At 43.9% G+C, this 12,115-nt stretch overlaps 1 protein-coding gene across 1 annotated transcript in view; it reads left to right on the forward strand.

Moving 5' to 3' along the window:
* st6galnac3 (ST6 (alpha-N-acetyl-neuraminyl-2,3-beta-galactosyl-1,3)-N-acetylgalactosaminide alpha-2,6-sialyltransferase 3) overlaps positions 1–6,298 on the forward strand; it is an 81,162-nt gene extending 74,864 nt beyond the window's left edge. The window contains exons 4-5 of the mRNA XM_036554563.1: positions 1,984–2,091; positions 6,037–6,298. Coding sequence (XP_036410456.1) covers positions 1,984–2,091; positions 6,037–6,226 — 298 coding nt within the window. The 3' untranslated portion in view covers positions 6,227–6,298. The remainder of the gene's footprint in view (positions 1–1,983; positions 2,092–6,036) is intronic.
* Positions 6,299–12,115: the final 5,817 nt, after the last annotated feature.

Here is a 12,115-nt window from a genome sequence, read left to right on the forward strand (position 1 = left end):
AGACAGTGCAGTGCGGAGAATAGGGTAAAAAAAAAAGAAATAAATAACTGCTGTGTGAAGATTATTCTGCACCTTCAGACAGACTTCAATCTTGCACCGTATACTTAAGGCCACGTGAAACTGATTGCTGTACAAAAGCCCAGCTGTTCTTTCCAGCACTCAATAGAGCAGCTCCCCCCTTGTCCACGGTGTTATCCATTGTAGCACATATTAAATGAATACGGTTCTTTGATGCACTTTGCTTTGAATGCAGGAGTAGGGTTTTTCAGGGCCCTCAGATGGCGGGCTTTGATGCGTAAGGGGTCTGAGATGAGGGTGGCGGGAGGACACGAGCGGACAGGAACGCGGTGTTTGCCGGCGGAGGGATGTAGTGGAGGGGGGGGTTGCACCTTCCATTCATCACAGGGCAGGTATGGTGACACCCGGAGAATGTTCTCCCTTGAAACAGCAGCAGCGATCTGTCGGTTTGCTCGGGCGCCGGTCCATCTCCGCCCCCCCACCCCCCGCGGCCTCTCCTCTTCCCCCAGCCCTCCGCCGCCTGGCCGCTCAGCCGCTGCATCGGTCCTAATCACTCCGGCTTTGCCACGTCTGCGTCACGGAGAACCGCGACGGGCGCTGATTGCAGTGCCACATGGCCTGGCTCCCACGCCGTTTTACTTGGAAAATCGTAAAATTGCATATTCAGGGGCTGTGTTTGAACTGCCATTACTGACTTGGTTGTAGCCGCTGTATTTTTTTTAGATTTGTGTTTTTCAGCCTCTCTTTTTTTTTTTTCAAGGAAATTTCTTTTCCGGAGGTGCTCAGTTTTACTGAATGCTCCATTCCTGTCCTGCAGTAACAGAGTGCTTAGGCAGTTCCCGGGAATACGCTGTTGTAATCAGCCTTTTGTCTTTCACCACATGGAGCTGATTTATTCCCTTGCAAACCATTCTCCAGAAATGTAATCCCTGCAATCCATAACAAGTGTCACGCTTATAATCATATTCCTCTCCACCCAGCATTGTTCCGGTACCATGGAATGTGGTGTTTTTTTTTTTCTCCCCCTCCCTCATTGGAAAGCGCAGGTTTATCTGTATTAAATTTGACTGGTGTGAAAAGCCCCCAGTTCCAGCACCCCTTCAGAAGCGCGTGCGGAGGCCCTCGGCCGATCTGTTTCGGCAGCCGGATGATGAACACTTTGGTCACAGTAATTCCGTCACACGCTCTGCCTTGCACCTCCATCACGGGCAGAGCCGATAAAAACCCCAGGCAGTGCCCTGTGTGTCACGCACCACCCCCACACTCACACTTCCTCACCCCCTCCTCCCATTCTTCCAGCATAGCCTCTTTTATTCCTATAACCCAGCTATAATACAGTCTCCCGACGTTGCCGTTACATTCAAAGCCACGCACCCCTGCCTATCGTCATAGAAACATTTATGATGCGGGCCGGGATTGATGCCTTGATGGGATCTTGCGCGGTGGAAAGCTTCTCGCGGTCGTTAGCATACAGCCCTCTCCTCCTCTGCCTGCACTCTGAGAGGCAGGCTCGTAGCTTGTAGAACAGCAGATCCCTAATAAATAATTCAGAATAATTGTGATGGGCTGACAGTTCTAACAGCCGGAGTAAGGCTGCGCGTATGTGGTGTAATGTACGATTTCCCTCTGATTAAGCTCCTGCATTTGTTCACTTCGTCGTAACAAATGGGGGCTCTATCTCTCTCTCTCTCTCTCGTGTGTGTGTGTGTGTGTGTGTGTGTGTGTGGCAGCAGTATAGTATACTGTTAAGGAGCAGGGCTCACAACCGAAAGGTTTCTGGTTTGATTACCACTGCTGCTGTATCCTTGGGCAAAGTACCTATCCCACAATTGCCTCAGAAAATATCCAGCTGTATAAGTGGATAACATGTAAAAATTGTATCCTATGTAAGTCACTCTGGATATGAGCATCTGCCAAATGACAATAATGTGATGTAAATGTGTGTGTGCGTGCGTGTGTTTGCAGGATACAGTCGGGATCCTACCTCAGCACCGGCTGGTTCACGCTCATCCTGGCTATGGACATGTGCAAGGAGATCCGGGTCTACGGGATGATCAATGACACCTACTGCAGGTAACCAGGGGAGACTGCTGCCATGGAGCCCACTACACACAGACCGCATGGCTAACAGATGTCCTCTGGCAGCTCGAATCTGAGAATCTGCCATTTTTACAAGGGAGCCACTCAAGTGCATACAGTACATTCAAATTCAGCATTGACAGCACAGTTCAGGACAGGCTTCAGCCTAGAATACAAAAAAAATAATAAGAGGGATGGTGTCTAAAATAGTTCCCCAAGGACCTGTGTTGCAGCCTCTGCTTTCCTCTTATAGACGTTGCATTGATAAGGATATTAGTAGCTAAATAGTTAAAGTAGGTAAATGCAATAATGATACCACGCTTGAGGAGGAGGGGGGTGCGGGGTGTGGGGGGGCTGGGGCAACCAAACATACTGAAAATAATTATAATAGTACAGGTAGTTTTGAATAATATCCAAAAATGAGAATAATTATTAAGGGGAATAAGAATTTAAGATTTATTGGGTCAAAAATCAGTGCACACAAAATGAAAAAGCTCTGTTTTTGTTACAAAACAAAATCGCTTATAATGCAAAGATTATAGAGATCGTACCAATTAGCCTGTACCATACAATGTCACGGACACATTTAGAACATTGTCTTCAACTCCGGTTACAAAAATATATAAACTTATGTAAAAAGTAAAGAGAAGGGCAATATGAGGAGATTCAATTCTTAAACAAATTATTTCATCTTGTCAGACAATGAATGTGGGGGGGCTTTATTGAGGCATTTAAATTTTTGAAAGGGATGAATAAGGCAGACCTCTGAACCTGTTACGCTCTGTTAACATAGCCAGAGGGCACAGGTGGAAATAAATTAAAAGTACATTCTAAACCGATGCTGGAAAATATTTCTTCAAACAGAGAGTTATAAATGCATGGAATAATTTCCCCAAGATTCATTCATGGCGGTGTCAGATACCCTGGGTCCCTTCAAAGCCGAAGTTGACACAGTGAGACATTCATTCTAGATTATAAGCAAATGGCAAGGTAAGGTGAGTTGCATGGCTGCCTGTTCTCTGTGTAATACTTTACTTGTGTTATTATTTTATGTTCATCTGTTTATGAGAAATGACCTGTAGACCTGAGTGTTTTATTCAGGCAGTCCACAGTGAGTTCCTGCTTCATCAATCAAGCAATCAGTCAATGAATCCATTTTTTTTAATATCTTGCCCTTCACATTAGAATTCTTATAAGGCACTTCATACGCCACAACAAAGAGAAGTCTTGCAGGAAATTAAATGTAGATATAAGTAAGTCATTGATACAGAATGGCAGGAACCTGATGGCAGCAAACATTTAAGTGGCGAGGAGCAGACTGAAAAACAGGAACCATTGTGAACAAAAATTAAAGCACAGTAAACAGTATAATTTGCATTACAGGAAAAATACAAAAGATACAAAAAGCCCTAAGACTGTAAGAGGTAGGGCAGTGCACAGGGGAATGATGGGATGAGAAACAAAAGTTAAGTTAATAAAAAGCATTTACAGAAATTACCTTGTATATGGCTGTGACAGGTCAGGAAAGATAGAATAAATGCAGTACCAGAGAACAGCACACAGGAAGATGGCATGTCTTTTTATGGTTGTTGAATAGCTGCTATTGGCTCATCCAGGGGTGGATTTGATTGGCCAGCCCTGGACCTTGACAGGCCTGAGGAGAGGCTGTTAACGATGAGCATGTACGCAGAACCCCATAAAGAATATTCTAACTATTGGCTGGATGCACAGCCTAAGAGGGAAAAATGAGAGGGTGTCAGGGCGCGACTCTCCCAAAGACTGAGTTCATCCTCGTGTGCCAACGCAAATTAAGTAAGGTGTGCGAGTCCACCATTTTACAGACTGCTACTCACGCAGTGTTTTATGGGCGGCAAGTAAAGCGGTTCTCTGCGAGAACAGCTGTGTCGCACCTGAGATTCAAAGCTACAGGCTTCTGTTGTTGTTGTTGTTGTTGTTGTTTTTCGGGTCTTCTCGGTTTGTGCTTTGATTAAATCTGCCCCTTTAGTACCAGCAGACTGCTCATGAGCGCGATCATCATGGTCTATAATAACTTTAATACCGTTAATTAAAAAGCGTTCAGGGATTTTATTGGCAAACCCAGTGAGCACGCATACGTGTTATTGTTTATCTGACCTCGTACAGCTATTTATTAAGAGCATTTTGTTGCATCTAAAACTTGCGCATCTATAGCTGGTGTCAGAATACACTGCCAACGATCCAGAGGGGGAATGTTTGCTGTTGTCTGTGACCGCTTGCCAATTGTTGATATAGCTTGGAGCGAAAGCCTTTGTTTTACATCTACATTTATTTATTTGGCAGATGCTCTTATCCGGAGTGCCTTACAAGAAATGCATTCAGTGGGGTTAGGCAATTAGTGGAACCGGGGTTGAATCATTAGTATCATCCTTAAAGTATAGTACCACTGTGGGACACACTGCCACAGCGGGAGTGCTATTGTAGGGCATACAATCTTTGCTGCCATTTTGAGATCAAACCACACACAACACAACACAACCGAACAAGCCGGAGACCTGCCATCTTTGCCTGTGACCACCTAGCCACGCACACTCGTAAGAGGGGGAAGTGATTCTTTTCTAGGAGGAGAGGTTATAGCCATGATTAATTCTTTGAGGTTTGCAATTAGCATTTACATTATTAGATGAAAGAAAAGTATTTAATGCAGGCTCCAAGGGCTGTGTAGCTGGCAGTTGGCAGCTCTTTCTTGTCACTATTTCCTGTACCATTTCTGCGGTCTGCGGTAAACCAGTAACGCAATACCCCAGAGCTTTTAGATGTTAGCAACGTTATTAGCTCTTGTGCTGTTTCAATGTGTACGCTGCATGGCTATTTGATGTGTAAATATTTCTGAGATGACAGACTTCCCAGCTTCCTTTGCAATCTGGGAACTCTAGAATCTTTGGAGAGCGGCAGTGGAACGTGTGATATGAGCTGACAACAATGTAGGATTAAAGCAGAATAACGCTGCAGTGAAACTTACCTTCCTCAGATTTAAAACAATGGTGTTCCCCTTCTAAGAGCCCAGCTGACCATAATGAAATTTAATGCCCTGACATCTCCACTCCACAGCCGCCATTGTCCACAGAGACAACGACGATACACATTTAATGGAGTGGTGTGTCCTATGCCCAGACACCCCCAAAATGGCTCTTTCCTCCACAAGCAGGTCCAGCAACACCGACATCACTGCCTTGAAATTGCAACTGGCAGATTGGCATTCTGTCATAACCGGACAGTATTTCCCAAAACACCGCATGCAGCCAAAAAGCTACGAGGCTGTTGAATCGAGTCCAGTTCGGAAGAAAAGCAAAAGGGCCGGCCTCGCTGATTGCATAATTTAGACGTTGCACATGACAGATGTGATGGTGTGATTAGTCCATTCCAAGGGGGGTTATTTTACCTCTCTGCACGGCCAAGCCAGTTGTCACCCTCCCCCGTCATTTTCGGAGATGACGGGTCGTTTTAATCCAGGGTGATTCACTGGCACTAATTTAAATGCCTGAAAAAAAAAAAGTGGAAGTCACGGTCGTGACCAGGAAGGCATAGCAACGCAATGCAATGCGTCAGGGAAGTATCTGTCATAATGTAATGCATGGAGCTGTACAAGCAATTGACCCCACCGGCACCCCTCATAATTGAAATTCAACAGGTGGTGCTCTGGGTGGGAAATGCATTTCATTTGTTTTGGTGCAACACTGTCGCGCAAACCGCTGCCTCACGACTTGTTTGCAGAATAACTTTACTCTGAGAAGAGATTGTAAACACGCAGGAAGAGAAGAGTCTAGAAAATGATGTGTCGTCCCCAGGTTTTTCAGTGGCTCCTGTTCAAGTCTTTCCAGGAACCACCCGACTTGATGTACAGCACTTTTCATGCAGTAAAAGCAGTCTTTCTCTCTTTCTCTCTCTCTCTCGCTTCCTAAGGACGGAAGGCTACAGGAAGGTTCCGTACCATTACTACGAGGCAGGAAGCCGAGACGAGTGTGCGGAATACCTCCTGCATGAGAGCGCGCCGTATGGCGGTCACCGCTTCATCACCGAGAAGGCCGTCTTTGCCAAATGGGCCAAAACACACGCCATCAAATTCTTCCACCCGGCCTGGCTGGTTTCGTGACCCGGGGCGGGACCCGAGCCCCACGGTGCCAACACTCCAGAACATCCCAACACCTGCAACATGCAGCCCCCCGCCCCCCCCCCCCCCCCCTCCCCATTTTTGTGTACCAGCGCACTGGCACACTCTCACCAGCAGGCAACACGGCATCCCCCTCAGATCCATTTATTACCCTTCCATAGGTGTGAAACCAGCCAACACTTCCCAGCAGTGAGCTGCTGCTGTTGCGGGACTGGAAGTCCGTCTGGCACCGTGGTAGATATTGCACTTCTTGAAGGAACAGTACATACAAGGACAAGAACATTGAATGGAGAAATATGTCTTTGCTGAACTTGCATCACTAGAGAAGATGCATCTTGTGAATGTTTTTTTTTTTTTTTTTTAAGCTGTGGAATTCTTACCTTAAGTGGAATCAACATCTCTAAAGTAAAGGCCACACACACAAGAAGTGGGTCATGTTATTTAATCAAGCCAACTAGAATTGCCTTCAGGGGAATTCTATTGTATTATTTGCTGCTGTTGGACAGTATGAAGTTTAAAAAATATCCTCTTGGAGGACACTACTTGTACAGAGAAATTAATGCAGTGGGACAAATACAAACATGTTTGTGAACTCTACCTGCAACATGCATAATTGTTCAACATGCCATTTGCATAACATAAGACATGTTTGCATTTAATTGTACTTGTACTAACAAATAGAGAAAAACTCTGTTTGACCATTGATACAGCTACAGTCAACTGCAAGCCAAATGTCAATCAATCCAAGTCTTTACATTTACCCAGTCCCAGATTTACTTTATTGCCTTGTCATTGTCATCTTCACATTTGCCTGCTCTACCCAAGTCAAATTCAGTCTTCTCCTGTCCTCTACAGGGGCATAGCTTTAATCTTGGACTCTCTGGAGTTGACTTTTTTTTGCCATCCTTGGAGACCCTTCCCAAAAACCAAGGCCCTGAAGGTGGGGCTGGAATCAGGAGCTCCCCTGCATTTCGTCCAAGTCTCAAAAGATTCCACGCTCCCTCCACCCCCCCACCCATGTTTTAAGGAACACTTCCGTGTTCCTAGTCTGTGAAAAGTCAGTGGATACTTCAGTGCTGTGAAATTTAATTTATTTGCACCGATGATGCAGACACGCCGTTATGTTTTTTGTTTTTTTTTTTCTGGCAAACTGCTAACGTTTTGAGCGGTTCATTTCTGTGACTCTTAATGTTGTTGCGTGCCATCATAAAAAGGGGTAGCAATAGAACTGAAGGTAATATTGATGTCATAACATCTGCTGAGAGGAGATGAAACAAACTCACATACTCACAGCGAGCTCATGCTGTATGCCCTACAACCATCTGAAGTGAATTTGGAAATGTCGTGCCTGCATTATGTTGTCTGTTGACTCAGTGAAATGCTTGTTCCCTCTCTCTTTCTCTTTCCTTTGTGTACTTTGTGCCTGGTATTTTTTTTATCACATTTTTCTTACCTTACCTTAACACTCATGATTTAGGTTTTGATGATAGACAATTAACTGATAAATTCAGCCTCTGTAAGTCTGAATTATAACTAGTGATTCATCATTAATATCATAATTAAGAAATTGTTTCCTTCTGGAGTATTACCTATATGTTTTGATGTTTCTTCTTCGCTGCATGTCCTTTCCATTTCAGCTCTGTACCACTTACATGTCCAAATCACCGCATGTATTGTAATAGGTGTATTTTGTACCTTTTGGATGAACCTGTGATTGTGACATCATCTGGCAGCTCTGACACTCGGCCTATCACCATTGCCTTTCTGATGTTCCCTGAATTACACTCGAACCGTTAATATTCCGTTCCTCTTCATCGGCATCTAAAGCTTGTCCTCCCTCTGCACCTGTAAGTTCTGTAAGGGGCCGTCTAACGCACCATTGTATTGTACACTCAAAATAACTGTCCCTAAATAGGTCCATGATTGTACAGTCGAGCGATACCAGCAGAGGAGAGAGGTTCAGCCAGCTGAAAGAAATACAGGCGAAAAAGGAAAAAGAGGTGAGGTGGACCCCTGGTGCTACTTTGTATCAAGCGAGAGTGGGTTTGCCTGCTGGAGATGAAATTACTATGGGCTCACGGGGGCAGGAGAAGGGCGGAGCTGGAGTGGTGGGGGAGATGCCGGGCGGGGGCCGCAGAGGCTTACTGATGGGGGCTTGTGCTCACCCAGGCCGGCGGCGTGCAGCAGAGCGCGCAGATGTGGCCTGTTTTCAAACACGGTGCCCAGGCCGCGTTCGGGGAAAGCAATTCTCCGCGCAGCAGGCTGATCCACGTGCACCAGCGCCCGCGGCCGGGTGAAAGCTCTCTCCACCGCACGTGTGCGCGCTCCGCAGCGGGCTTCCTCCACGTTTGCGTGGCTCTTTGTTTGCGGGCGGGGACGTGCATGACGGGGTTTTTGACAATCGATTATTCCGTTGTTGACGTAGTGCAAAAAAAGCAATTCCCCTTCCCTCCACCCCCCCCCCCATCCCCCCGTTATACTTTTCTCAGTTTTCATTGGCATTCTCGCAGTACCTCTGAGCAGAGCCTCCCGAGGCTTACCTTTATTTAATGATAAAGCCGCTTACCAGCGTGGCCCGTCACAGAGGTAGGAAATAACAGACCCCACCTTCCTGCCAGTCCATACTGTCACTCCCCATACAGTGGAGTAGGCAGGGGAAGATTTATTTCACAAAGGAAACCGCAAAATGTTATATTAACCACTTGACTATTTTGCTCTTGGCTTGACCAGTCAAGTCAACTTTCCAGTCTCACCCACGCGGTATCTTTACATTGGTATCAAGACGGAGATTAACGGATTAAGAGGCCTGGCAAAAGAACAGTTAATTCTGCAACTGCTCCGGTGAGATATTGATTCAGAGTGGAGAGCGTCCAGAGTAGAGATGGGTAATGGCTTGCTTCCCAGATATGGGGGGGTTCATTATCGAGAGCACTTGATGGTTGTTTTGTTACTAGACTTACAGGAGTTTCCTGAAAGGGTTGCCATAGCGCATTTTAAATGCATTTTATTTTTTGTGATGGTTTTCGATCACTTTACACAATTTTATGTCAGTTTTTACGTCCAGCAGAAGAGTTATGGCTCCTTGCCTCACTGTGAGCTCTGAGCTGTGGCTCATACCTGTAAAGTGTTCTGGAAACCCTTGGCAAAGCATATTTAGAGGTAGGCTTGCATGCTTAGAAATCATATGCCGGTAGAGCTTTTTTTTTATTCTTTCACATGAAGTGACCTTCCTGTTTTAAGGTTTATTAAGTGTTATTTAAGAGTTTTTTATGATTTCTGTTCAAACCCTATGATGCATTGTGTTTATGGGACTAGCATTCATGTGTACCATAATATGCAATATGCATTCATACATTTGAACAAAAGATGAAAACCTTTCATTTTCAGAAGATTTGGACCAGCCTATGCATACAAAGCAAACCACACATCTTTCTCAGTTCCACTACAGTAGATCATTAATGATTTCATATATGAGTTGTTTAGTATGATGCAAGATGTTGTGGTAAAATATAGTTTTTCATGTTTAGAATATGTTTAACAAACAGCATTACCCACTCCTTCCACTAAAATGGAATGCACTTTTGATCATTTTCTATCAAGTCAGGTGTCTGATTTGTTGTAACTGTTATCCCCTCAATTGTAATAGCAACTACTTGTAATATCAAGACTTGGTTTTTGTAAGTTCTTTTGAACATTGATATCAGTTTGCAGTAAGTTCAAAAACATGTGTCTTATGTCTGTTGAAATGAAAACTACATACAAATGTGGATGTTGCCAATCGTTTCAAGTTCCTTGGCATCTGATGAGGTCATGACATCACCTCCCCCTTCAGTAAACGTACGTGTGATACTCTGATGAAGGTCTATGGCCAAAATGTAAGCATGCTGAGAAATTTAATGCAAACCTAATAAATTCATAATGTGCAGCATATCAGTGTGTGGAAGCAGTTTCTTTTTACTTCCATTTGTTTCCAAACGCACCTGTGCAATCTGAAGTGTGTGGGCTCGTTTTATTTATTTTTTTGTTCATTTATTTATTATTTCTTTCTCATCTTAATGCGTGATACCAACAAAGTGTTCTGTGGCATTTTATTGGAGACGCTTTGGTCTTTTACATCACAGAAAAATGCAGCCCTTCGGCTTGTTTTGATCTTCATTTCAATGTATTATTTGTAGCAGAACTCAAATTGAGTTTACTTCTATATGTCAGATTTTTTGTGCCAAATATATTTGGCTCCTTTTTTTGTTTGTCTTGTATGTCTGTTAAATGAACAATGATGTCGCCCTATTAAACTGATAAACTAGTCTGAGTGGATCCATCTTCTGCGATTTTGAATGTGTTTAAAGCATTAGCACTGTGATTGATAGCTATTATGCTAATTCCACTTGTTTCTCATTAACATGCTAATGAGCTGCACAGTAGCAGGGGGTAAAATTAGTTTTGTTGAATGCCCCATTCCTTTTACCTTAAACATGCCTCCACTTTATTAGTTATGAATTAATGTAATACGCACTTCAGCATTCCCTCAAGTTGAAGACCGGCTTGTTAATACTGTAATCTTTGTCTTCTCTAGGCTCACAATGTTTGTGTTTTGAAATTCGTTGTCGACGATGTTTCATACAACGGTGTGTATTGAAAGGTCAAAGGGCTCCCTGAGATTGTTAACATGCATAGAGTATCACTCTGACAAAGATGCAGTGTGTTGGGACTGATGTATGACTGTGTGAGGACAGACTATTTTTCAGCATGTAGGCTTGGCAGATGGTGAAAAATGCTAAAAATGTCTGAACCGTGTTGAAGTGGTGTCGGTGACGGTGGTGGTATGTGCTAATAATTGGCCATTAGGCTGAACTCTTCTTGAAATAAATGAAGGAGTGCATTCATTACGCAGTAAGGAGGCATAGAGGCTTGAAGGGGTTGTCAGTCATAATGAATGCCCAAGCTGCCAATGCAACCATGGCGGAAATTCCATATGTACTGCAGAGACAAAATAAAAATGCTTTGCCAAACTGTGAAAACTGCCTTGAAAAGGTTAAGAATTTCTTCTTGTATTCTTCTAGTGTTATGTTTCCGCTTTCTACTATTTTTTTTTCTTTTGCTTTTTTAAAAAAAGACATGCCCTTGGTTTTTTTTTTTTCCTAACACCTGGAGATATTTGGGAACATTGTCCTTTTCTCAGCTTGTCATTCCATTTTACAGCTCTTTCTTTTGACAAACAGCCCTGCCTTTTTATGCTATGTTGGTAAGATGGTTGCAAGGTCCCGTTTTCCTGTTGGTATCAACCTTTGTGCAAGGCAACAAGTATAAATATACACAGACGGGTGACAAATTAAAGGAAAACCCTGAATAAATGAGTGGAGAAACATAACGAATGCAGATACTTCCACGCAGGTGTACTGCATGGTACAATTAAGCAATTAACATCCAATCATGCTCTGTGGCATGTATAAAAATGCTGAGCAGGCCCAGTTGATCTCGATTTTGGATCAAGATGGCAAGAGGAAAAGATCTAAGTGACTTTGAAAGAGGGTTATTGTTGGGGCACGGATGGCAGGAGCTTCAGTCACAAAGACTGCTCAACTGGCTAGTGTTTCAATAGGAACGGTGACTAAAGTGACATCTGCATTTAGATCTATGGGAAAGACATCAGTAAATAGGGTCGGAAATTGTGGTCAACAGCGAACATTCAATGACTGTGATGCTTGTCCGTTAGTGCGATATGTAAGGAAAAACAGAAGAGCAACTCTTCCTCAGGTGACTGAGAATGTCAATGCAGGACGTGATCAGACCGTGTCAGCAATAACAGTCTGCCGACAATTACATAGAGAGGGATATTATAGTGGGGTTGCAGTGCGTAAACCCCTCATTACA

Source organism: Megalops cyprinoides, chromosome 20 (genome assembly GCF_013368585.1).
Source record: "Megalops cyprinoides isolate fMegCyp1 chromosome 20, fMegCyp1.pri, whole genome shotgun sequence".
NCBI classification, from domain to species: domain Eukaryota; kingdom Metazoa; phylum Chordata; class Actinopteri; order Elopiformes; family Megalopidae; genus Megalops; species Megalops cyprinoides.